Source organism: Cygnus olor, chromosome 15, assembly GCF_009769625.2.
Source record: "Cygnus olor isolate bCygOlo1 chromosome 15, bCygOlo1.pri.v2, whole genome shotgun sequence".
Lineage (NCBI taxonomy): Eukaryota > Metazoa > Chordata > Aves > Anseriformes > Anatidae > Cygnus > Cygnus olor.
The window spans coordinates 4,843,686-4,869,740 of NC_049183.1; the positions used below are offsets into that span (position 1 = coordinate 4,843,686).

At 52.3% G+C, this 26,055-nt stretch overlaps 1 protein-coding gene across 1 annotated transcript in view; it reads left to right on the forward strand.

Annotated features, from left to right (window-relative positions):
- Positions 1–576: 576 nt before the first annotated feature.
- Positions 577–26,055, forward strand: part of RAB40C (RAB40C, member RAS oncogene family) — a 33,435-nt gene continuing 7,956 nt past the window's right edge. The window contains 4 exon segments of the mRNA XM_040574305.1: positions 577–637; positions 827–1,111; positions 17,431–17,491; positions 19,613–19,673. Coding sequence (XP_040430239.1) covers positions 970–1,111; positions 17,431–17,491; positions 19,613–19,673 — 264 coding nt within the window. The 5' untranslated portion in view covers positions 577–637; positions 827–969.

Sequence of the window (26,055 nt, forward strand, 5' to 3'; positions counted from 1 at the left end):
CTTCCCGCACCTCCGCCCCCACAGCTGCTTGGAAACGACCGCAGAAGAGGTTTGGGGGGGCGGGCAGGCAGAGGGGCTGCGAGGCCGCGTGGGGCTGAGCCCCGCTGTGCGGCCAGACCCTGATTCCTGATCCGCCAGAGCCGGAGCAGGCGCTGGGGGGTCCGTGGGGTCCCTGTGGGGGGTCCATGGGGTCCCCCTGGAGGTCCACAGGGTCCCTCGGGGGGGTCCATGGGGTCCCTCTGCACGGGGCTCGCTGGCCCCGCGGGGGCAGCCGGGGGGGGGGGGGCGAGGTGCCGGGCCGCGCCCCGCCGCCCCCCTCCCGGCCTCGCGTTCCCATCATGCTCCGCCCCGGCGCGTCCCCCTCTTCCCGCCTCCCCCGCCCCCGCAAAGCACGCCGGGACTCGTAGTCCCCCACGGCACCGCCCGCCCCCTCGCCCGCCCCCGCCCTTCTAGGGGCGGGGCGCGGCGTGACGGACGTGCGACTCGGCCTATGGCGCGGCGGGCTCCGAGCAGCGGGGCGGGGCCCGGCCGCCGCCTCTCCTCGGGCCGAGCGGGCGCTGCGCGGCGCCAGGCGGAGGCTGCGGCCGTGGTGGCGGCGGCGCGGCCCGGCCCGGCCCCGGGGCGCCCGGCCGCGGAGGTGAGCGCCCGGCGCGGGGCCGGGACCGGGGCCGGGGGGGGGGGGTCGGGGCCGGGGCGCGGCGGGGCTCCGGGGGCGGGCGGGGCCGGGCCGGGCCGGGCTCGGCGCCCCGGGGCGGGCGGCGGGGCGGCTTTGTCGGGGCGGCGCTCGGCGCTCCCCGTCCTCCTCGCGGGCGTCCTCCCCCCGCAGGTCCCGCAGGAGATGGGAGGCGAGCGGAGCGAGGGCTGAGCTCCGCGGGGCACGCGCGAGCCGGGCCCCGGAGCCGAGGCTGCCCCCGGGCCCGGCGGCGCAGCCTGGAATGCGGCCTGCGCCTCCCGGCGGAGCGAGGGACGATGGGGACGCAGGGCAGCCCGGTGAAGAGCTACGACTACCTGCTCAAGTTCCTGCTGGTGGGCGACAGCGACGTGGGCAAGGGGGAGATCCTGGAGAGCCTCCAGGACGGGGCGTCCGAGTCCCCCTACGCCTACAGCAACGGTGAGCGCGGCGCCGCTGTCGGCAGCGCGGGGCTGGGTGGGATGGGTTGGGTTGGGTTGGGTTGGGTTGGGTGGGTTGCGTCGGGTTGGTTTCGTTGGGTTGGGTCGGGCCGTCTTGGGTTGGGTTTGTTGGGTCGGGTTTGTCCCTGTCTCCTTACAACGCCGCTCGTCGGGGTGTGCGTTCGTGGCAGCGGGGAGGCCGCCGCTGCTCGCGGGGTTCCCCCGGAGGGTCCGGCGGAGCAGCCGGTGCCCGATGTGCCCACCCGACGCGCAGATCCCGCAGCTCGGATCTACGGGGCCGTGACCGAGCCGAGCTCTGCCTCCGTGGTCTGCTGAAAGAGCCCGGTCTGCTTTTCCATTATCGCTGCGGGGGTTAATGCGAGGGCTGAGCCGCGCTAAAAGGAAGCGAGGCCCCGTAACAAAAGAACGTGAGCATTTATTTCCACGCCAAAGCTGTTAGGACTTGGTAGCTGGCTGCTGAGCACAGCTTCGTTTGTCCACCTCCTGCAAACATCAGGGCTTATAATGGAGCCCATGACAGACCATTAACTATAGTGTCACAAGACCGTAATTAAGAGCCAAGGAGTGGCGCTGTGCTATTTCCTGCGTCCCTTCGCTGCAGTTAAAGCGTAACACGGCCTGGCAGGGTGCAGGTCCTGGGGTGATATTCAATCTGTCATCCTTCTCCCCAGCCTCGATGCAAAATAATGGCCCCGGGGGCTCGACAGAAGCAATGCAATTCAGATCCTGCCCCAGTGCTGCAGCTGGCCCGAGGGCTGGAGCAGTTGGTGCCCTGTTTTGTCTGTAAACAGGGATCTGGGAGAATCGGGTGCTTCTCAGGGCTTTGAATTGAAGCTGGCTGAACACGGAGCGTAAAGGAGCGGTGTGGCTTGCCTCCCGATGCTGTGCTCGGCCCTCTGAGCTGCTGCCATCTCCGTAGGAGCTGATGCAAGCGCGCACCTGCTCTGCAGATACTCACGGGGAGGCAGTGACTCAGAAGTCAGGGCAGTTGTGAAATTAGAGTAGCAAATTCTGGAACTAGGAGGCTGTGGTATCATTCATCTGTTTGGATGTCTGGCTGCGCTTGTGCGGTTTGCATTCGAGGAGATACTTGGCGCTTGTCAGCTTCCTTGAAGCCTTTGCATCCCTGAAGCACCCGCCTGATCCGGGAGCGACAGAGCTGCTCCCTGGGAGTAACGCTCGCTGCACAGGGAGGGGGGGGGGTTGTTTTAAGTGGGGTGTTAACGACGGAGTTGTCTTCCAATAAAAATGTTCTTGACCGTTGTTTTGAGGCTAGTGACGCAGAAATAATGCGGACAATTGGAAAGTGAGTGTGTGGTGGGCTCCTTGATGTACGTGCAGAGCCCAGAGAGCTGTTGCTGTGGCTCTAGCAGGTTTCTCTCCGTACCCGCTGTTTGTAACAACGAAGTAACACTATCTAGTTCTCGAAAAAGAAATCTCAGTGAACTATCATTTTCAAAACCTTCCCTGATCTTCTGTAGGCAATTGAACCTATTCCTAATTAGGGAATTAGGTCACGTGCCGTTTTTATTACGGCAATGTATGCCTTGATAGTCTCTGTTGCTTCTGCAACTACATGCCTTTTGGATAATCAGATTGAGCAGCTTTGAAATCTGAGTGAATTTGATACCACAGATATTCCTGACAGCCCTGGCAATCAGGTTTCCTCTGTCTCTGATCAGCTGGGATGTGCGTACTGGCAGGGGAAGCCTCGCCGCGTGCGCTGGCCGTGCCCCGACGGAGACCGGCCCTCGATGCGCAGGCACACGCCTGGTTTTCTCTCTCCAGAAGACGAAACTTGCCCTGATCAGTGTGAAAAGGAGCGTGCTTTAGGTCGCATAGTGACGGGGACATGTCTCGGCTCGTGCTCAGATCCCTTGTACCTAACCTGTGTAGGGGAAGGGGTAAGTACGGCACCCATGCACTGTCCCATTGGGGTCCTTTGGCCAAGGACAACTGTTTGGATGCAGGTTTTTGAAATGCAGTGTGAAATACCTTCCTTTCGGCTCTGGGAAGAGACACCTTTTTAAAGCGAAACTCTGTAAATGAAGCCCTGTATCTTTTTCTGCTTATCTGCCGTACACCTGATGTCTAGAAAGGAGTCAGAGGGATTCGTCTTCGCTCCGTGAGCAGTGAGGTGTTGGAGAAGTGGGCGGCTAAGGGATGAGAAAGCCCTTTCTCTATCAGCATCTCCTTCGTAAGCTCTAAGCAGCAAGGAGCCTCTGCTTGCTCCCATCCAGTTTCTGAAAGCCTGGAGCGCTGTGTGATGAGTCTGGTCTTAAAGCATTGTGGTTGCTTCTCTCTGTCCTCGTTCAGGATCCCAAAGCCCCGCTTCTCAGCGTCGCCTTGTCGCATGGTACCCTGTGCTACGTCAGGCACCAGGCACAGAGCTTCTGGAGGCTTAACAATGGCGGTGTGAACGGAGATTTGGCGTCCAGCTCTCACCTGTGTTCCTCACTAGGGTGCTGCTGAAGCCGCTGAGAGCGTTGGTCTCGAGGAGCGTGAGGCTGAGCGTGCTCCCCGTGAGGAGCAGGATCTGTCCCCTTGTGCCGTGTGGCTGGGCGTTGGCACCCCTGCCCCAGGGGGGTTTCTAGCTGAGGTGGAATTCCACTTTGCTGTTTCTTGCTCAGCTTCAGAAAGCCCTAAGCAAGCATTCTCCCTAGTATTTTAGGGAAAATGTGAGCTTTTGGGAGAACGCTACGGTTCTTTCTTCTGAGCTTCCAGTGTTGTCCTTCCCAGCTTTTTCCCCTCAAATTTCCCAAACCTGCTGCTGTGGAAGCAGGCTGCTGCTCTCAGAGCCCCCCCACTACTCCTGACAGCTGGAGGACCTCACCGGCGAGCCAAAACCCTGCCTTTCCCCAAAAGCTTTTCCTTCTCAGCGCTCAGCCGTGCTCCCAAGGTGCAGCAGGCGGGTTTCTAGCCCTGCGGTGGTGTCAGAGCTGACTCGGAGCAGGACTGCGTGCCTTGCTCACAGACAGGAGTCAGCTACATGGCTCGCTTGTCACTTCAGTGCTTTTGGTGCCCCCGAGGGTCCCGTCCTTGCCCTTGCCCCGGTGCTGCAGCAGGACGGGTGGAAGCTGGACGCGGCGGGGCTGCGAGCGCTGAGCTGAGCAGCGGCCTTGTGCTCGTCCGCAGCCGGACCCGGTGCCCTGTCAGCGCCGTGTCACCCATCCGTTCTGGAACATCTCGTTGTTGGTGTGCCGAAACAATCCTGCCGAGCTCGTTAGTTGGCTTGCTGAGGAGGCTGCCCTGCGCCGTGCCGCGGCCCCACGGCCTGACTCACCCGGAGCCGCTGCCCGGCAGGCGCGGGTGCCACTACGCCGTGTGGCAAGGTGCTCGGCGTGCACCAGAAATAGGGCCTGGGCTGGCCTCAGCGCTCAGACATGAATGCAATGTGTTCTCTGCTGAGCCTCACGTGATTGAATGCTTTTTCTGTGGCAGAGTCTTCCCCCTCACCTGCTGCTGCTCCCATAGGAGAGGAGAAACGTGTGCTCGGGAAGGAACGGAGCATGTTTCTGAGCAGATGGTTTTGATTGGAAGGGGAATAGATTATTTTTTTTCTGTTCTCAGTTTGTATTAAGAAAGTCATGGGGAGGGAAGCTTATGTCTGCTGCACTCTGGTCTCCTTACAGCAGCATGGGAAGGCACCACACGCAGCCGTGGTCCCGCTGCAGGGCAGGGACGTCACCGGCCCCTCCGCAGGGAGACCCCGTGCCTGGCTGCGACCCCATCCCCATCTGGGGCTCAGCGTCTGCATTCAAGCACTGTTCTTAGAGCTCTGTTACCCAAGGATACTGTTGTCACTTGAGTGACCCACCTCTGTGGATGTTCAAAAGCATGCAGGCGAGCAGTTCTGCTTTAAACATGCAGAGAGGCCCTCTGTACATCTCTGACAGCTCACCTTCCTGCCTGAGCATACAAGCAATCATTGCTGGGTGTACCCGTGCTTGGCAAGATCTCAGGCTGGGGCAGTGCTAATGCACCGGCAGGGCTGTAGTAATGGGAATAATGCTTTATTTTGAGGTTTTAGCGCTCTGGTGGGAGTTGGATTTGAGGCAAGATGTTCTAAATGGAGCCTCGCCATCACGTCCCTGTCGTGGCTGCAGGATCGGTCTATGGGGAATGCTTCAGCTCAGACACGCTGATCATGCTGCTGGAAATCTCTTCAAGCTATTGAAAGAGCAGAGAGTGTTTGTTACAGCAGGTCCTCGCGTCTGCCAGCACTTGCATCAGTGTCCTTCAGGAATGTTTTTTTCTATGGTCATCAGGGATGCAAAACTGATCTCATCGGAGCAGGCTTTGGATTGGAAACCCCTCCAGTATCTCTTATTTCTCCCTCATTTACTTTTCCTTTGTGTAAAAAAATATTTCTGAACATACGGTACTAAAGCTCTGTCTCTGGTTGATGGGACCAAGTCCCTAGCAGGTCTGGATGTCTTCTACTCTCTCTCAAGTCGGGATGGAGGATGCTCAGTGTGTTAGGCTGTTGTGCACGCATCACGTTTCAGGAGGGTTGTGTTTTTGCAAAGCTGGGCACTTATTCTGCAGAGCTCTCAGTTGCCTGGGCAGTTCTGACTGCCTCTAACACACTGCATAAAAGCTTTGCTTCTAGGTGGCTGTTCATATGTCTGAGCCTCAGGTCCACAAAGGTGATGTCAATGAGTGGTATGAATCTGAAATGGGTGGAATGCTCTCCTAATAGCTGGAATTAAGTTTTTCTTTATTTTTGAGTTTGTGTTTTAAACGCCGATAGGTTTTGATTTTTCTAGATCACGAGATGAACTTGTCTGCATCTGTTGGTGTGTGCTTTTCTTGGATATAAACTGCAGAGGAAAACCCATGTAAAATGTCTCCTCCTTCCCCGCCCCATCTCCTTCAGCTTTTGTTTCCAGCTGTTCCCTGGCACGTTTTCCTCAAGCAGCTCCCTGCCTCCCTCTCTCACTGAAGAGCAGAGCATCTTTCTGTTGCACTCACAAAGAGCTACGCTGCAAACTTAAGTTTCAGAGCTGAGGTTTTACAACCTTGCTGTTCTCGTTTTCTTTCCCTCTGAACTTTCCTCTACCCCTCATCTTCAGCCCGGGCTTGTCACCATATGAGCGGTGATACAGATGCCTTATGTCACACCGGTTTCTATTTGATTTCAGGCTGAGGAGGAGGAAGGAAGCTCTGATGTGAAAATCCTCAGCCTGTTTTTGCTATTTTGCTGAATGCTTTGCTGAGAGCTGGGTTTTGCCTGAGGCAGTCTGAAAGAAACTTTCCTTGGGACATAGAGGGCCATCGTGGCTTGGGTCTCCTCCACACCACGAGTGTGGGTCTGCTTCTTCCTGCGAAAGCTGTGCTAACAGTAAGTTTGCAACATCGGTTCTGAGATTTAGCTTGTTCCTAGGGGGCTTCTACTTGTTGAGAAGACTTTTACATACCCGTAGCTTTATAAATTTTATGGCTATTAAGCCATAAGGTGCTGTGCATCTCTGGAATAATACTTTATTCCATTTAAAGAAAACAAATATTTTTTTAAGAAGTATCACTAACTTATTTTCCACCCCTGCTTCTGAGTTGCCTAGCCAATCTGGGGGGGTTCATCATACCACATTCCTTTCTTTGCAAATGGTTGCTCTCTGCATGCTCTCACAGTCATGTCCAGAGAAACGACTGTCTCCTAGTTTTTGCTGATTTTGGCAGCAGTCAGGCTGTTTTGCCCATGGTTCTTGTCCCAAGAACCATGTGTGTGTTTTTTGTCATGTGTGGGTCTTTTTTTTTCTTTTTTTTTTTTTTTATTGTTAGGTGTCTTTAGCTGATTCTCAGTGTAAACTCCATACAGGAAGCAGGCAGTGTCTGTGCTGAGGCACAAGGAGAAGTCATGCAGGGCTGATCCTACCCAGCCAGAGCCCTGTCTGTGCTGCTCACTGCATGAGACAATGCAGGCATGTGCTAAATGTCTCCTCGGGTCAACGTGTGCCTGTTCTTGTAGGGGCTATCTGCATTATAAGGTTAACACTCAGTGTTTTTGTCTAACCTAAACAGGTGAAATGCCGGCTTTCTCTTTGTAGCAGCAAAAGTAATGCTTCGTGACCCCAGCTGAGGTAGCTGGGGTGAGGTGTGCTCTGCAGCAGATAACTAGAGATAGGACTGGAGGGCATGGTCTCGAGTTGTGCCAGGGGAGGTTCAGGTTGGAAATGAGGAGACATTTCTCCTCAGAAAGAGCAGTCAGGCATTGGGACGGGTTGCCCAGGGAGGTGGTGGGAGTCACTGTCCCTGGGGGTGTTCAAGGAAGGGTTGGGCGTGGTGCTTGGGGACATGGTTTAGTGGGTGATAGTGGTGGTAGAGGGGTGGTTGGACCAGATGATCTTGGAGGGCTTTTCCAGCCCTAACGATTCTATGATTCTATGTGGGCCACAAGTGGAGCGTTTGGCAGCGCGTGTCGGGCCGCGGGCAGGCGCTCACCTCACCATCAGGGCCGGTTCCAGCTGAGGGGCGGCTCAGCACTGGGCAGTGGTGCTTGGCTATGTCAGCCCTGCCGACAAGCTGTGGCCTCCCTCCTGGGAGCCCGGGCCTGCAGCCTCAGCCTGGCAGGCCTGTGCCTCCGCTCCCCGTGTAGGCCGCAGGCTGCTGGCCTCCGTGCGCGGTGCTGCCATCCCTTGTGGTGACAACCTTGGGAGCCGGCGGCAGCTAACTCCGCAAGGCCGGCGCTGTGGAGGTGTTTTACGCAGTCACTTGGGCCTTGTTGAATGTTTTTTTTGTCTCCAAGCGTGCCTTGGTGTTTGTATGGTGGTCCAGCAACAATGCAGATTGTTATGGTGCCCTGCGATGCTTCCTCACAGGCTGCCTTTGTTTCTGTGTGCAGCTGTGTCACTTTTATGGACATCTGAACTGTAAAGCATGAAGCAACTCTTTTGTCTGTAGGAGCTTCTGTGAATAAAATCAATCTTGATTTTCTTCTAAAGAACAAATCCACTCAACATTCTCGATTCTGGACTGACTTCTGACTGTTTCCGTGGTGTCCTGGGTGTGCGCTGATGTGTCGTGAGCTGTAGGAACAGATTTGCTCCTGGCTCCAAGCGCGGTTTTGGATGCGGATGTCATCCTGAGCTGAGCGCCCAACAGAGGCCCTCTGTGCCTGCCCCGTGGCCACCTGAGTGCTGCAGGGACGTGGAGCAGGCCGCTGGCGGGTGTTCTGCAAGTCTGGGCTCCCCGAGCACTCTGAACGCACGTTTTACTTCTGGCTGGTCACAAAACCAAACGAGCAGTTACTGCTCGAGGTCCCTGCCCACGGGCCAGTCACCGGAGATGAAGTTGCCTGGGAGCAGTCTCTTCAGTGAGCAGCCTGTCTGCGAAAGGCTTTGTGAAGCTGTGAAGCACCCACAACTGAGGTGAGGTGCTTCCCGTTCGACTGCACAGCAGGAATGGGTTTTGTCTTTCCTGCTGTGAGGAGGAGGCGATGAAGGCCAGAGCAGACGGCCTCCATCTACCCCGCTCTCCTGTGACCAGCACGATGCACCGCATGGAGCGGCGCTGGTCTCCTGGGTGCTTAGTAGGAACCGAGACCGCTTGGTCTTGTTTCTGAGGTGGCTTCTCCTCCACAAGGCAGCGTAGGGCAGCGGGAGAAGCACCTGCTTTTGGACCCTCAGCTCCAGCTCTGCCAGCACCAGCCGGGGGCGTTGGGCAGTGATGCTTTTCAGGAACCTTATCACCATGCTTAAACAGAGCGATGCTGCGAGGTTCGTGTCCGCGCTGAAAGGCACAGACCTGCAATGACTCCATCTTTCTTCTAAGCCATATGTTTTGTTGACCCCTGTTGTTGATGAAGATAATTTGTTATTTGTCTATCTAAGGAGTAGGTAATTGAATGCATGACTCAAGCTGATGAGCTCATGTGTTGTTTGGAAGGCTGTTTTTTTTTTTTTCTGTGGCTTACAGCTCTGAGCTGACTAGCTAAATTGCTGCTGTTAATGTGCTGCTGTACACACTTTTTAAGGTCGGATGACTTCATTAGTTGTTATTTGAATGGGTTGAATTTGTTTTTTTCGTCAGCTGCTGTTTGGGCTCATACCACATTTTTCTAAACAGTTCAGTATAACTTACAGATGATGTGTCTTCAGTGTGCAAATCATTCCAGTGCTGGCCCTGGCAGCTGCCTTCTGCCTGGGAAGAGGGTTTTTGTTTTGGCATAACAGTTGTTACACGTCGCTGAGTGACACCTTCATTAATGTGTGTGCTTTGAATTCTGTCCAGTGGCTTACAAGGACCTTTTGGGCTGCTGTAACTTCTGTACTCATCTGCCTCGTTTGACTAGAAATGAAGCGACGATGCTTTCTGCACTGACCTTTGCCCACAAGTGAACAATTCTGATACGAGTCTTCAGCCCTGGCTGTCCTTTGCTTGTAGGCTGGCAAAGGCACGAAAAGCACAAGTCAAGGGGGGGACCAAAAAAAAAAAAAAAAAAAAGCTAAAGATAAGGTATTTGGAACTTCTAATGGTCCTGGCTTCATGTTCTGTTTCATGCTGCTTGGAGCAACTTGGCTGCTGGGTTCAGTGACTGTAGAATGACTGTCATTGGCCATTTTTATCACCAGAAACTGTTCTAAAAAGGACAAGTGCAGGATGTGACCTGCTGCGTCCCAGTGAGGTGGCTGCGTGGACTCTGCCGCCTGGCATGGGTGGCCCCTTGCTGCTGCCCTGCCAGTGCATGGCCAGGCCGTGTTTGCCGGCTGATGCTGTGCCTGGCTGCTCCCCGTGCGCTGAGCGGCCCGGCCATCCCTGCCGGCACGCACAAGGGCAGGGCTTTGGGCTTTAAAACCCGGCCACGTCGGTCATGGCTGAGAAACTTTTTGTTAACATCTGTAGCGCCCAGGGACTTGGCAGAGTAAGCAGTCGTCTTTGGACACTTCTCAGCTCTTGCTGGCATTTGGGATAAATTAACTTCTGCGCTGACTGCTTCAGGCTGGAGCAGAGTACAGAAACACGCCGTTACGGAGCCTGTGGTGTGTGCACGCTCACTGCGCTGGTCTTTGTGCAAGTTTAACAACTTGTTTTTTGTTTTTTGTTTTTTTTTTAGTCTATCTGAAAGGTTCACACAAGCCCTGCGTGGAGGGAGCTTTCAGCAGCTTATGTCTCGCACGCAAGCGCGCGTTTCCGCTGTGGAGGTGGGCTGTGCCTCTCAGGTGTGCACAGGTGAATTTGTTCCTTTCCATGCCCAGGCTGCACCGTGCTGCTTGGTCTGAGCTCTTTTGGCCGTGATCAGCGCCATCTGATCAGACAGCAGGGCTTAACGACCTCCCTGGCCCTGGCTGCTGGGGACGTGTGCTCGGCTGCTGCCCCTCGGGCACGGAGCTGTGGCCGCTGCCGGTCCTCATCCTGCAGTGGGAGCTGAGCGGGGTTACGGCGCCGCTGAGCCTCCTGCCCCGCTCTCTCACGTCGGTCTCCTGAGAACTCAGAACTGCGTACGGTGTTCTTGCTGGCATCCAACGCTATATCTTGATGTTAAAGGTTATAAGTCAGATTTACCCGTCTCTGCTTAGCTGCATCTCTGGAAGTCCTTCCTGCCGAGAAACTGCACTGGAGATCTGTTCTTGACATCTTCCTTTTACAGAAAGGAAGAAAAGACTATTTATATTCTGTTGCCTGCCCTATATTATTTCTTTGGGCTTATGCTCTGTTTGTTTTCACTTCCTCAAGACCAGCTGTATACTAGATGCTTAGGACTTCTGATCCATCCTTGTGTATCAGGTAAGGATTTCCATGACACTTGTACTATAGATTAGTTGCAGTCTCTTTCCGTAGTCTACCACGCTGACTCTGAGGTGTTCAGTGCTGTCCAAAGCACAGGAGAAACAGGGTATGCTCAGTACCCTTGATGTTGTTCTCCTATTTTATAAACGCAGCATGTCTTCATGGTTTTTTTTTCAGGTATTTGTTTGCCAGGTGCTCATAGAGAACTACATCGCTTTCTCCTGAGCACCTTAAGCACAGAGCATCACAACCAGCTTCTCAGAGCTGGTTACGTGAGGTCACCAGGAAATTGCAGAAAGCTAAATCTCGGGCACGTACGCTCTGTTTGTGACTCCAGCTCTGCTCTCCCCACAGATCCCAGCAGTCTCTGGCCAGGGTAGCGTTAAGCCTGTTCCCCTCCCTAATGGGGGCTCCCTGATGGAGCTGGCTGAGGCTTGCTCTTCAGGGGTTCGCTGCTCATGGTGTGCTGCATCCTGCTCCAGAAGCACCCCACGTGAGTGGGGAAGGATGTCTGGGGCAGCAGGTGTGTGGCCGTGCAGAGGGGAATTCAACTTGAGTCATGGCCATGAGGAGGTGGTGAGGTTTAGGTCCCAACATCAGGGGCTGGCAATCTAAGGAAACTTTATGAAAATAATTACCTGAGAACTTTGTCCTAGACCTTCCTCTGATGACCTACACAAAACCAGAAGTGCTTGGGTGAAAAGGCAGCGTTCTCAGACAGCTGTGGTGTACGGGCTTTGGCAGTGCTGATGGCAGAGGTGTCCCGTCACAAATGGAAGTGGGTCCTGGGCTTGCTCTGAAAGGCGCCCCAGTGGCACAGCGAGTGCTTCTGGGTGGCTTGGGAGCCACTACTGGAACTTGCCAGTGCAGCAGAGTTCCTCTGGAGGTCCCGACAGATCAGGCACATCTCCTTCGTTGTTTTCCTTCAGACCTCAAATGCCTTTGTTTCTTGGGAGAGTTACAGCGTGGAGTTGCTTTTGCTTGACTGTGCCTACAGAAGAAATAACAATCTGTCCAAAAGCAGTAGTTGGGCAACCAGAGTCTACTCGATTTATCTTATTTTCCTATTTATATAATGCATTGATTGAAGGATAGGTCCTGCCTCATCACTGAATACCTCAAGTTTTGATTGCTGACCATATATAAGATTATATCGCAAATGGGTTCTAATTCTTTTGAATTACAAATGAACTAAACCCTGCTTAAAAAAAGAAATAAATGCTGAGATGGCATGACACAGAGCATGTCTGCAAGCTGGCAGAGTGGATTAGATTTTTTTTAAAATAAAGTTCAGTTAATGTATATTGTTTTTCTGTTGTGGGTAGACTAACAAAGTAAGGTGGTAGATTCATTGCAGCCATGACCAGAAAGCAACCTGCTGAAGAAGTGAAGTGGCAGCAGCATCTCTGGCCGGTCTGATTTGCACCAACTGTGAGGGACTTTAAGTAGAGCATCTCCAGGACAGAAAGCAAGCTCGTCTGAAAACTATGTCAGTATCTCACTCGAATGCATTTGTTCTTTCCTTTGAAAAGAAGTTCTTGAATGTCACCTGGGATGTCTTCTGCCCCAGATTCATAGGAGGATTGTGTGTTTTGCACCACGGATGCAAGCTGGAGATTCTGCACTGCACCAGGCTGTCAGCAGACTTGGGGAAAGGCTGGAGGCAAACCCCCTGACAGCTTGCTGCGAGGTGGGGCAAGCTCCTTCCTCCCTCTGCTCCTTCCAGCTGTACCACTTGCGTATTTACACAGGTTTGGTGGGGCTGGCGGTTGGGGTTGGCTTATCAGAGCCTCTCTGGAAAAGGACAGTTGATCAAGACTGATAACAAACCTAAAATGCAGTACTGGCTCCAGCAGTGGCCTCGCTGCTTCTGCTTATGGAGAGCTGGACTTGTTTTCATCCCAGCACGGCCTGAGGATCACCTTGGAAATCCAAAGGAGAGAAAACCCATGTGCTCTTCTTACTGCTGCATAGGAAAATGGAGAAGACTTTGCTCAGATCCTCCTCTTCAAGAAGAGGAAACCTGTCTGGTCCCCTGCACGGGCATTAGGGCAGGGTCAGTCCTGAGTCTGTATCTGCCAAACTGTCTCCTTTTTTTTCCCCTGAAGCAAAATCTTGCATAAGGCCAAGAAGCTACTGTGCTTACAGCAGTAAGTATTTACAGAACCTTGGTTGCTTAAACTATTTAAAGCAATTTTCATGATATCTTACTCTGTTTAAAGGAAGAGCTCAAGAGCAGCATGAAATACGTGTTCCCATTGTCTTTCTGCCTTTTCCAGTGCCACTTCCCAGTCCGTGTGCCTGCTTGCCCGCTGCCGCCTCCGTTTCGGTCTTGGCGTGCTGCTGCTTGTGCAGAGGGGCACGACGAGGGCGTCGGGGCACCTGCTGCAGGGCACCGAGTTCCCAGGGGAAGGGAGACAGGCAGCCCGATCACAAAGCACTGACTGTCACGTGCTGGAAGGAAATGTCACTTCTTGGTGTGGCTTTACTTTTTCTGCTTACGTCAGGTGTAATCTTTAGCTGGAAGTCTGAATTTTAACTAAGCTAAGTTTTGTTTCGGCTCTTGTTGATGTGAAGTATCCTGTGCTCAGCATGAGTAATCGGGAATAGGTCAGAGATTCCTAAATACACCCTGCCTATTCCCATGGGAAAGTGGCTTGTGTTTAGGTTTCCCTTATACCGACTGGCAAAAGGAATAAAGGTTTGGGATCCCTTGGAGCCCTGCCTGGGAACGATTACCGTGCTCGTGCATGAAACCCAGCTCTGCGGAGGGGAGCGGGATGTCTGTCATCAGCCGTGGTGACAACAGATCGCCTTGCAGAGCGCTGCGTGCCGGGTCGGCTGGCTGCTCCAGGAGCGAGGCTGAGATGGCGTCAGCGTAAGTAGGAGTCTAAAGCAGGGCTGGAAAAATAGCAGAGGAGTCGAACTGAATGCTAAATTACAGAGAACAGCCCGGACTTGTTTTCCAAGCTTCGTTCGTTTTGTTGCATCATGCTAGATACTGGTCGAGAAAGAGATGGGCTGACATAAATGAGCTCTGAGCAAGGCTGCTTTCTCTCCCCACAGCGCTGCGTGCCCCGTGGGGCTGTGGTGGCGAGGTGGCTGGCTCGCTGGTGCTGCATGAGCCGCAGGAGCATCGCGTGGGCTTTGCAGCCACGCATCCCTTCCGGGGGATCAAAGCCTGTGCCGGCGGAGCTGAAATGTCAGTCTCGAAATGAGCTGTACGCTGCTGCGAGCAGAGGTGATGCTCAGGTGGGGGAAACCCTGCCAACTCCAGAAATGAATTTTTTTTTAAAACTTCCCTTTACCATCTTCCGAGCTGCCTGAGACGGAAAGACAAAAGAGCAGCCGCGGTGCAGCGTGGCTGGGGCCGTTGTGCTGCCAGCAGCCTCTGTGCGACAGTGGCATCTAGCGGCCGCTGCGCCCCGTGGGGCGGTGGCCCCCTGTCCCCAGAGCCCCGGGACAAGGGGGAAACCCCAGCTGGGACCCTGGGGCTGCTGCAGGCAGGGCTGCTTGGTGAGCGCCTAGAATAAGGCCGAGGCTTTTGTAGGGAAAACCCTGATCGTTCCTTCCCTTCGTGCTGTTGTGCGCAAGAAAGTGGCTGGGTGGTGGCCAATACCAGTGGCAGCTTCCCCAGTGAGTCCCCTGGGTTTAGGGACGTTGGAGACCCGTGGGGGCAGCAGCACTGCAGGGCCCTGAGTTTGGCTTGCATGGGTGGGGACTGCACGTGTGACCTGCTCTGAGCACTGAGCTAACCACAGAACAGACCTAAAAAAAAAAAAGTTAGGTACAGATGTTGCAGTTGCAAGCCTTTGTCCTTTCCAGTGAGCTTGTAGGTAGGTTTTTGCTGAAAATATGCAAGGTAAAAAGTGCATCGCTTTCTTCCAACTTGCTTTACCAAGTATGTTTGAATACTGAATGTAGCCTAGAATAAAAAGGCAAACCAGCTCTGCTCTTCACCCGAGTGCACACTAATTCCTCGGGCTGATTTCACCGCAGCCGTGCAAGGGTGGTGGCGTCCTCAAAGGCCGCTGCCCTTCACCTCCAGCGCTTCGATGTGCGGGGGGCGAGAAGTTCTGCGCTGAGACCAGGCGGCTGTCCGGGAGCGTGAAGAACTACCTCTCCCGCCTGCCTTTCTGGCAGCTGACATTAATTTCTAGTGCTTTGCCCGCTCTGCTGCGAGCACAAGGCTCGTGCTGGCCCGAAGCGGGGCACGTTCACGTCGTGCTGCCCCGGTGGCAGCGGGTCCACGAGCGCGGTGGCTGCCGTTGTGCTTGGTCCCGACGACTCCGAGCGCTTACCCACGGCCCGGGGAAGCTGCCCCAGTGCAGGCACCCGGTGAGCTTGTGCAATTCCCTGCCCGCACGTTGCCTGGGCTGCCGTCCCGCCTGTCTCACGGGAGGAGATACCTGCGGCGCAAACACAGCACACCTCGGCTCTGTCCTCCCTCCATCTTGCCTATTTTTTTTAGGAGCTGTCCGACGCTGCGGCGAAGGACTGCCAGGTATTTTCCGTGAGCACCGTCAGAGCAAGGAGCAGTTGAAGGAGGCGTTCAGGAAGTTTCTTGCTGGTGCTTTCTGGAGGCTGTATGCTTTCCTGGTGACCGTTCCCTCTGGTGGTTGTCCTTCCCGAAGGCCTGTGTTACTCTGATTTGAAGTACACGGTGTAGTTTTGGGTGGGAACGGTGGCTGGGGGGTCGGCCCTGCTTTGGGAATCGGGAGGAGATGTCAGGATGCTCCCTCGTGGCTGCCAAGCGGGCCTGCTGCCGCCGCGGGGCTGCTCGCTGTCCCTGGGGATGGGGAGAGTTATGTCCGCCTGACAACAAACACAAATCATTCCCTCGTCTCTGGAGGAAGATAAAATATAAACTGTCTCCTTTCTGTGATAAAGCACTGGAAATAGTTGGAATTTAAGATAAATATCTTTATTGCTTTTTATAGCACCCTGCGAAGACTGAAATCTAATTCGTTTTTCGCTAACGGGAGCTCCTGCTGATGGCTCAGGAACAAATCCATTTGCTTTATTGACCGACTTGTCCGTTTGGTTGTCGGGGCAGCGTTCGTGCAGGAGAAGGGAAATCCAGTGGGTCTCTAATATAGGTTCAGACGTTGATATCTAGTGGCTGGAGGAGAAAACGAAGCTGGTGTAGTCTGAGTGAAGGTACGTGGCGTTATTAAAGATGCCCGTGAATTTGTTCATGCTTTCCAGTGGGTGCGCAGCAGTGGTGCGCTCCAGACTTCACAGCTGGAGCCCGTGGGACAGCCGCTTCCCCGGGCACGTCCTCTTGGCTGTCCCCTGGCCGTGCCCCCGCGTTTCGGCGGCGGGGAGCAGCACGCTCAGCTCGGTTCAGACGTGCCGCTTGCAGGCCGAGCTGCCCTGTTGTAACCTTCCTCTCCGCATGGCAGAGGTGCAGCCCGTCGACAGGCTCCGCTTTTAACAGTCTCCTCTGGTGCAAATGGGGTGCGTGTTGGCAGAGCCCGCGGGGGCAGTGCTGGGGGGCTTCTGTTCTGGTCCTGGGCCTCTATGAGGAGCAGCTGTCCGTGCTATTTGGTAAGCAGGCAGCGCTCTCTGCCTCGCCCGAGCCCTGCTTGGCACGCCCCTGAGCTGCACAAGGAGCCTTCTCTGAAGCTGCGTCAGCCTTCACTTCCTGACCCAGTTCGCAAGCCCCCTGTGACCCAGATACGAAGCCCTTCAGTTCTTTCTTTCTGTAGAGAAGAAAAAAAAAAAAAAAGGTATGGCAGTGATGGAGCCTGCCCCTGACTTGGTGGAGCTTGTAGCTGAGGGGCTCCTGGGCTCGTCCCTTGCTGCTTTTTGGAGCTTGGCACTCGCATTGACTGCGCCCCTCGTTATTCTGCAGTACGAGCTGCTGCGTGCTGCAATAACCTGAAGGATGAGTGTAGATGACGATAGAGAAAGTAACGTTGTTCCAAAATGCGTCGATGTTGGAGTCACTTCATCTGCCACCAAGTTTGAGTTTTCACTTTTTAATGAAGTGAGAAGTTTTAATTCGTGTATTTTTATTAGCAAGTGTAGCAGGTGAGCATGCCTTGTAGGAGTTCTCAATTTTATGTCTTCATAGTTGGAAAGAAGAAACTGTATTCTCTGGACAGGCTTTTCAGCATCACCGCCTCCCAAAATGTACTTTGAATATTTCAGGTAGTGATGTTCTTTTGGAGGCGGTGGGTCTGCAGGTCATGCTTTGAAATTGTTCATCTCTGGCTCACCCCCAGAATCCTGTAACACTTGGGATAACGCTGCAGACCACTGGATCTCCCACAGCTGGAGCCCTTACAGGCTCTACTCATTAATGGAGAAATAGAAAGCCACCTAGGGGTTAACAGTATTTTTAGGGAGGAGGGAAAAGAGTTCCACAAGAGTAGGCTTTGCTTTGAAGCAGAGATCTGCTCTGTCAAGTCTGTGTAATCCTTTATAACCATGTAGTAGAGCAAGAGGGAGGAAAACATCACTTTACGTAAACACGAAACAATGGATGTGGGTGGGCAAAGCAGGTTTCTTGTCCATCTCCGAAGACCTGCTCAGTGTTTACTCAACTTTTTGTTTTCCTTTTAGGAATTGACTACAAGACCACTACCATCTTGTTGGACGGCAGAAGGGTCAAGCTGGAACTCTGGTGAGTTTTCATTTTGAGCTGCTCTGGCTGTGAGCACATTACTGGCGAGCGGGGCAGCTAGTCCTGCGAGTGGGATGCTGCACCAAGGTGTGGAGAGCGCAGAGCATCCCCAGCCAAGTGCTGAGGCTTCCTAGCTCTTTGTACCAGAGAGTTATTCTAGCAAATCAGACCCCTCTCCATTCCTGAGCAGCACAAGCAGCTTGCTGTCTTTTGCCAGAGTGGTCCAATGTGAGACTTTCTCTGTCATACCTGACTGTATTCCCATACAGATCTCAGTCACTAAGGGAACGATGGTATTTTGGAAATAAATACTTGACTTCCCTGAAATCCTAGGATGAGAAATCAATGTGAGAGAATTGGGAAGACAAAGGGGGTGAAGCCCTCAGTTCCTATGGAAGCCTGGGTATTGCTCAGTGACTTGAGTAGAAATTTACAACGAGAGCAATGAATAGACCCCTCAGCTGCAGAGTACGGTGAATCCCTGGAGAGCAAGGCTTGCTGGAGTGACCTGACACTGGGATGGAGATGTGGGAACACTGCACGTGAGTGGTGGTTCCTTCCTTCTCTTGTCTGTCAGCACTGGAAGAAGACCTAGAGTCCTGGCCAAGCTTTGAGGTTTCAACTGCTGGGAAGCTGCCTCAGGAATCCTGTAGGTGAGATAGGAAGGACAGATAGGCTGCCCTTGTTCTGCGTTTCACCTGGATCTAGTAGGAAATGACACAGGCCCTAAAACATTAAATTAAACATCTACCAAAGCATGTGTGAAATAACTGGAATGCTAGTAGTCCGTGTGACTCGTTAAATAGGGAAGAGGAACACCATGCTCTCAGCCTCAATGACTGACTCTAACAGTGTATAGTTTCATGGTTTAATTATAATCCTGATCTCCAAGGAGCTGAATGCCTTAACGTTTCGAACAGCTAATTTATCTTTTCTACCCGTATGTTTATATGTGCTTTTAATATTCTTTTGTTTCTCTTGTAAGACTTCTATTTTAACATTTCAGCTTCATGTATATAGTTACCCACTGCTTCCCTCCTGAAGTCTTCATTTTATAGTATAATCCTTGAGTTGGAGAACCAGCACAGAACCTTACGTGAAGAAAAGCTGGTAGTGTTGGTTTATGATGTCTTAATGCAATCTTTTACCGTTACTTTCCTCACGCAACCAAATATTTGATTGTTGGGGAAGGAGATTAAAGCACAGGCTGCTAGGTTGATATACAGGACCAATAAGATCCTTGAATGACTGTCTTAAAACTTGAGGTCCCTGCCCTTTTCATTTATCTGGTGCATATCTGGGTATGAGGGATTCATTAACTTCCTCAGCGGTCGTTAACGTGTGTTCACTGGGCCAGTATGAAGCAAATAAGGCCGACACCGTCCCATGTCTCTGACCACCCTGATGCTTTTCACAGTACACTGGTTAAATCAGCTCAGCACGCTGAGCTCTGGCTTACTGTCCCAGATGTTCCCACAGGCACTGACTGGTGCTGGTAACGTAGTCGTATTTACTGTCAGGAGTTGCAGTCAGTGTCCGAACAGCCCCTTGTCGTGACAGCAGGTTAGAAACTTTTTTTCCTTAGTCTTGTTTCTGAGCTGTGTGTTGGGTATGCTGGTCTAGGTTTGTCAGATCCAGGTGTGTTCTTCCTTTCATTTTGGTTAAAACGCATCGGAAAAAATCCATGAGACTAGATAGCGTAGGACAATCTCTCCCATCTTCAGTGGTTATGTTCATTTTATGATATGCCAGCTCCTCCGTGATAGAAGAGATCTGTAGTCTCGTTCTTACTTTGAATTCCAGTGGACTGTAGGGAACCGGAGAGAAGATCCTTTGTGCAAGAGAATAAAATGGTTTACGTTCTTCTGCATCACAAGCACAGTGACAGTGAGGAAGCTCTGCATGTCTGACTGTAACCAAAGATGGTGACACACCCAGCAAACATCTTCAGATTCTTCCTGAAAATACCTTGCAGAGCAGTTCATGTACCATGCCTGTTCTAAGAACTGATGAAATCTACCCTGATTTCTAGTCCAATGAGAGATCTGTAGTTTGTGTTTTGATTTATTTTTTTTTCCTTCCTAAATTTCATATGTGTAATTTTAGTTTTCTTTGTTGCAGGGACACATCAGGGCAAGGAAGATTTTGTACCATTTTCAGATCATACTCTAGAGGAGCCCAGGTAAGTGCTGCTCTCAGTTATTTGACAGGAGCACACTTTCTTTTTCTTTACAATGGCATTAAAATTTTTTACAGCCTTAAGAGCTCTGAGGAGAAATGCATCAAGCATCAAAAAGATGAGAACCGTAAATACGGAGAGGTACCAGATGTATTCTTGAAGTCTAGTTTTCTCATTTTATGAAACGATGGGAAAGATGGGAGTGAGTGACGCTTTCCTAGACAGCTATGGAAAAGGTCTGTTACAGGCTGTTGGTTTCTAGGCAAGGGCTGAGAAGGTGGGGTTATAGAGGATGTGGCAATTCTAATCTGAGATCTACCTTAGCTTTAATGTGGATGCTAACTTCCAAGGCTTATTAGGTTTGGTTCAATATGACAGCAGCTTTCCCAAAGGAGTTCTTCGTCTGCGTTGCCTCCAAGTCAGTTCCAAAAATAAGGTTTCTCCTACTTGCACGTAAACTTGAAACTAGAGCAGCTCAATTGGATTTTAAAGTAGACTCCTTAAAACATGAAACTGCGTTTAAATTTTGAGCTGCTGCTTTAGGGCTTGCTCCAGAATTACGCTGGCTCTGAACATTAGAGAAATCTTCCGGTCCTTTGGAAAAATTGCTGTTAGTTAATACTGCTTTCTTGCTGTATCAACAGCCATCCCCTGAGTAACATGACAGGGTCCCTCTAGATAGAGCCTCAGTAAGTTAAATGAACGACGGTGTTTTGCAATTTAAAAAGTTGGGAAAACTCTCTTCCTTCTACTCACTGAGTCCGAAACTGTATATCAACTTATTGACCGAGCCAGTATCCCAGCAGCTTCCGAGCCACTGGGAAGTTTGCCATTTCTATTCAATCTCTGCCACTGTTGCTCTTGGCTTTTCACTTCTTGTAGCTGGGGACTTGCTTTGTGAACTGGCAAAATCCGTCATGCTCTCTTTCCCTAAGATGTTCTGCATATTCACTTGTGCTTTAGACATGAAAGCACTTAGCCTGGGATGCGCTGTTGATATCTCCCCCGGTGTCTCGGTTGGTCTTGTCTGTGCACGCCTCTGGTGCTTTCATGGCTTTGAGGCAGCTGCTTTGAAGAGGAGGCCAACTTCCCAGTGCGGGGTGGGGAGTGCTGGCGTGTGCCACGGGCAGTGGGAGAGAGCAGGATCCCTTGCACGCTTGGTCCAGTGTGTGAGTTTAAATTTCCCTCTGTCCATACTCTGTTTCAGAATACTCTAGCGCTTTTGTCCTAGTATAACTTGTGCTTGAGGCGGTGTCCTTTCCCTCCCCTGTTACAAGCGAACAAAAGGGGTCAGCGTGGTTTTCTGATGGCCCACGTGCCAGATCTGTCACTCGTTCTTGGAATCCTTGCTGTGTCAGATGGCCAAATCAACCTGGCCATAGAAACCAAAGAGAGGGGTAGGCTTCCACCTAATGTGTCCAGAAATCTCATCTGAGAGCTTTTACCCGTCTGCAGCATGACCTGCTCTCCCAAGCTGCTGCACAGCAGACTTTCTCCCCTTTGTGCAGCCTGAACTCCTCCGGGCAAACACTGTGCCTCCATAGGGCTTCGCCCAGCAGAGCCTGCACCTTGCACACCAGAACACAGCTGCCATACGGTGATCTGGGGCAGATGGGAGAGGTGAAAGTAGTGAGGAGAATACTTGGATAGATGAAGTACACGTCTGCCTAGAAGCTGAAGTGGAGCTGTAAGGCACCTAGAGTGCATCCGTCAAGTTCCCGCAGCCTGTTTTCTGTAGGTATTACATTTGATGCTGGATGGGATAAGGTGTTGTATACGTGGCCGACCTTAAGTTTGAAATGGGTTGCTTTTATCTTCTGTCCTCACAGCGAGGCTCTTGATCTCCTTTGCTTTGGAGGTAACATCTTGCCCTTCTGTTTTATTCATCAGTATTGCTTTAGGAACTCCCACTTTAAAGTCTGGAAAGCTTGCCTCATCCGTCTTATCTGCCTGCCTTTGTCAAGGTGTTGGTTTGAGACATTCACAACAAGCATAATCAGCCGGCTTGGCAGAGGTCCTTTTAATGTGAATACTCTGTTGCTGAATGCTGGGGTATGCACCCTACCTAGGCAGCAAAGTGTAGCTTATACTTCAAGGTCTCTATTCTGCTTGTGCCACAAATCCCTGTTCCAAAGAACTGTGGTGATGCCTCGGTCCTGATGTGCCACAACAGTCAGCCTCTACCCTTCAGAACAACGAAACAGCCCAAGCAGCAAGCCTGCCCAGGGAAGGAAGGGAACTTCCCAAGTGAAAACTCTCCACTGCCCTCTGAAAAATGTTCTTGCCTGGGAGCACTGATCAGTGGGTGCCTTTTGAAGGCTGGTACCCGGAGTCCGGTGCAGTCTTCTCCAGGTGGCTTGAAGTAAAACTTGGATTTGGCATCAGGTGATTGGCGTCCATGCGGCAATCCAGCAACATTCCTGCGTTAGCAGGAATACAGATGCTGTCTCTTAAATGGCTCTCCACATCTTTCAATGAAAGGAAAGTATCTTAATTTAAACTCCTAATGGTTAACCAAAGCAGGAGTGATGTTAAATGTGAACAACGAATGTCTTTGCAGGAGCGGACCTGAATAGTTGTAGTTGTTTTCAGTGTGCAGAAGCTAACCTCGGCACGGCTGGGCAGTGCTCTCCTTGCTCTGAGTAAAAGCTGCTGCTTAGAAGATTGGCAATACCATTTTATTGACAGCGTAAAGGCAGCTTAAGCCTGTGTGGTCTCAGGCAAGGGGAAGAACTGAAGTGCTCCTGTGCTTGCTTTCTTGGAGGTCCACTTGATGCTGTGTGTTGGACTGTTTTGCTTCAGTCTTTCTTCTCTTCCATCTTGGTATTGTCAGACTTCAAGACTTCTGCTGTAGAAAGCCTGATGCAAATCCAGCTGGAAGCAAGAGAAACAGCTTTTTTTTTTTTTTTTTTTTTAAACTTACCAAAAGCTCAGGAAGAATAAATACAGCAGAGAAGAGAGATGCCAGAGGGGAAAAGCTCTGTTTAAAGAGCAGTGTGATATTTGTTCAAGAACAGCTTGGTATAAACTGGCAGTGAGCACCTTTATGCTGAAGCCCAGCAAAAGGTTTGGTTTTTTTTTTTTTTTTTTTTTGAGTAGAGGATGGAGGCTCGGAGCTGAGCTTCCTGTAAGGAACACAAGGGGAGCTTTAAGAGTGGCTCAGAGCTGGGTTTCCAGAGGTCTTTGAGAGGCTGCTGGGCGAGCAGGAGGCTGGCCTGGCTTTTACCAGGGCTGACTGCGAAGAGGGTAAGTGCATCTGAATGGCGAGTGCTTAAGAAAATAGGCAAAACAGCTGCTTGGAAGGAAAAGTGCCTTCAAGCAGGGGAAGCACACCTGGCTCCCATCCCCACCTCACGGTTTCCTGAGTGGGGTGATAAGAACTGAATCTTCTGAAGTTAAACCCTGCAGAGATTGATTGCCAAGGGGAAAATCAGTCTGCAGACAGGAACCAGACCTTCTTGTGAGTCCCCCTTTCTGGTGCAGCACAGCCTGGGCCGCAGGCGGGTCCCTCCCAAGTGGAAGGGCTCTTCCCAAGCACCTGGGTGCCTTCACCGGCTGTCCGTGGCTTAGTTTCCACACTGCTGTTTAGACTCGTGGATACAAAGCTGTGTTGCTTTCATGCTGGGCAGGAACATCTTCCTTTTGAAAACATCTCAAAGTAGTTTTGCTGTCCCAGATGAGCTGGCTTTAAATGAGGACCAGCCCCTCTTTGAGCCGAGGCAGACAAGTCCCATTTACCTCTGGATTTGCAGCTGGGGTCACGGATCTGTCTTGCTTTCCCTCCCTGCCCTGTCTGGCAGATCTGGTCTCATCGGGGGTGCAATGAGCTATTTGGCTCAAGGCAAAGGCTTGTGGCATACTGTACCCGGGACCTCCCTCCTCTTCTCTTCTTGCTTCCCTGGGGTCTGAGTTTCCCTTCTCTTAACACAGTTGCTTTCATCATCCCTTCCCTGTTCGGGCTTGTTGTGCCAGCAGGTCCGGACCGTGCCGCCCCAGGGTCTTGCTCTGGGGCATGAGAGGAGCCTGCTGGGGTGGGGGCAGCATTACCCAGACCACATTGTGCTGACTCCTGGGGCAAGGTGGAGGTGGGAACGCAACGCAGAGGTGGTGTGGTGTCACTGCCTACAGAATACGCTCTAGGGCTCTGGAGTGTTCCAGGTTTCAGAACTGTACTAGCATCTCATCTCCTGCGCTACCCAATTTGAAGGTGAGGTAGTGCTGAGGTGCGGTGGTACCTTTCCACGCTAACCAGTTCTTTGGCCTAAAGAAGAGACTGTGGTGTAAGGAGTTAACTAACTCAGCTCTTGTTTTGGTTTTGTGGCTCTGATCTAATGAAGATGGGTGACAAGCAGCGAGTATCTGCTCCTGTGAACTGCTGAGCTGGAGCGCTCAGCTCTGCTGCCGGCTGTGACAGAGCTGTGACACGTGCTGGGTGCTCTCGCAGCTGCAGAGCCGTCATCCCCTTTCGCTGGGAGGCAAGAGCTGCGTCATCCAACTTCTAGCCCCATAGGAGGGTTAGCTGGGAGGTGGCACTTGTCCTTGGTCTTTGCAAGAGGAGTGAATTACCTGAAATGTCAGGAGCTTTAAGAAGAATTTTTATATTGCTGTATAATGTAGTGTATGGGGAAGGGTATTTGGTGATGCTTGAAGGTGCTTCAGAAATCTTTTGGTTTCGCTCTTGGACTTCTGCTCTTTGGCTGTTTGGTAATAAGGCATCAGGCGCACCTACAGCAGAGCAGGCACGCCGGTCTCAACTGCTGCGTGCAGCAGCTGCTCCGATGGCTGCTGTGAGCAAACACGAGCTATTCCAGCAGTCATCGCTGAAGGCAGGAAGAATCCTGGTGGCGCTTCCTGATCTAGCAAGGAAGATGCAGATCCAGTGTCATTTCTGATGTCCTCGTGTGCCAGTGACTTAAACTACTTCTGGAAACGTGGCTTGCCAACACGTCCCAGACAGTGTGCTAGATGAAGTCCTTCAGGAATAGTTTGTCTACAGAGAGTCATAATCAACGTTCAGAAACGCTCCCATCTTACAGCAAAGCTGCAGCCCTAACAGAATAATGAATACTGTCGAGTTCTGCTTAGGCAGCTGATTTGAGTAGTTGCTGTTTATCCTGTTCGGGGCATTTTAGTATGCAGGGCGGTGTTGGCTGCTTTTGGCAACTCAGCAGGCTCTGAGATGCAGGCGCCGCTGTGCTTTGCAGCTTTCTTGGTTGCTGCAAATACTCTACCTGCCTCGGGTCACTCTGAGGGCTGTCCAGCTGCTGGCGGAGCTGGCCCTGCCCGGCGAAACGTTTACTGAAAGCTCAGGGATAAATAACCCCCACGATGTGTTAACGCTGTTGGGAAATGCTCTGGCGGCAGGGCGTAGCTGTCCTGCGAGCCAAGGCCTGAGGTGCCAGCTGGAAAGCTGCGGCTGAGCCCAGCCCTGACGGAGAAGGCAGGACAGAGTGTTCTGCCTGCCGTCGCTGCCGGATCCTTGTTTGGGGCTGGTTGGTCCTACGGGCTGGAGAAGTCCAGCTGGGGGAGGTGTTCGGGCAGCTTCAGCTCTGCTCTGTCTGTGGAGGACACCAGCGAGTGGCTCTTCCCTGGCTGCCCTGTCCTCTGCTGAGGCTTGTGGCGCTGGTGCGAGCGCTCGCTTCTCCCGGCCGTGTTCTTGCGTGCCTGTGTGAGCAGCTGGAGCCCCGTGCTCGCAGCTGAGAAGCCTGCTTTGCTCTGGTGGGTGAGCACGCTGCTTCTGCCACCTTTCAAAGCTCATCGCTTGTAAACCTGCTCTAGGCACCTGCAGCAAGGAGACAGCGACGGGATTTGATTTCCCCCTTTGGTTATGGGGACGGATCTTTGTGCAAGCTCCTGCTGAAAACAAGCTTGACTTTTGGCAAAGTAAGTGTCCACGTGTGCTGCTGGATACGATAGCAGATGATCTCTGTGTGTCCTCTGTTCATGGCACGGTGCGCTCATGTGGAAATCTGTCACTGGAGTGCTTAGGCTTGCACCAGTCCCAGCAGCGTGGAACAAAAGCAGAGTGGAAATGAACTTTGAAAATTAACTCTGAAAAGACCTGAGACAGGTCAGTCCACTCTTCCACCCAACACCAAAACCTATAGACAGGCGGGGGGGGAATGGCTGTGTGAGGGTCGGTGAGGGCTCCAGAATACCTTCACAAAGCGTTACTGCAAGACACTGAGGTGGATATCTTGTGAAACCAAATATAGAGAGGGATGGAAATATTTGAGTGCTGACAGCCGTCTAGGCACTTAGAGGGTGATTTAGGCTGCAAATGGGGATCTACTCATCTTTCTAGTTGAGTTGATTAAAATTCTGCACGCTTAATCTTTTTATTTAAAAACTAAAAAAAAAGAAAAGAAAACCTGACAGATCTCAC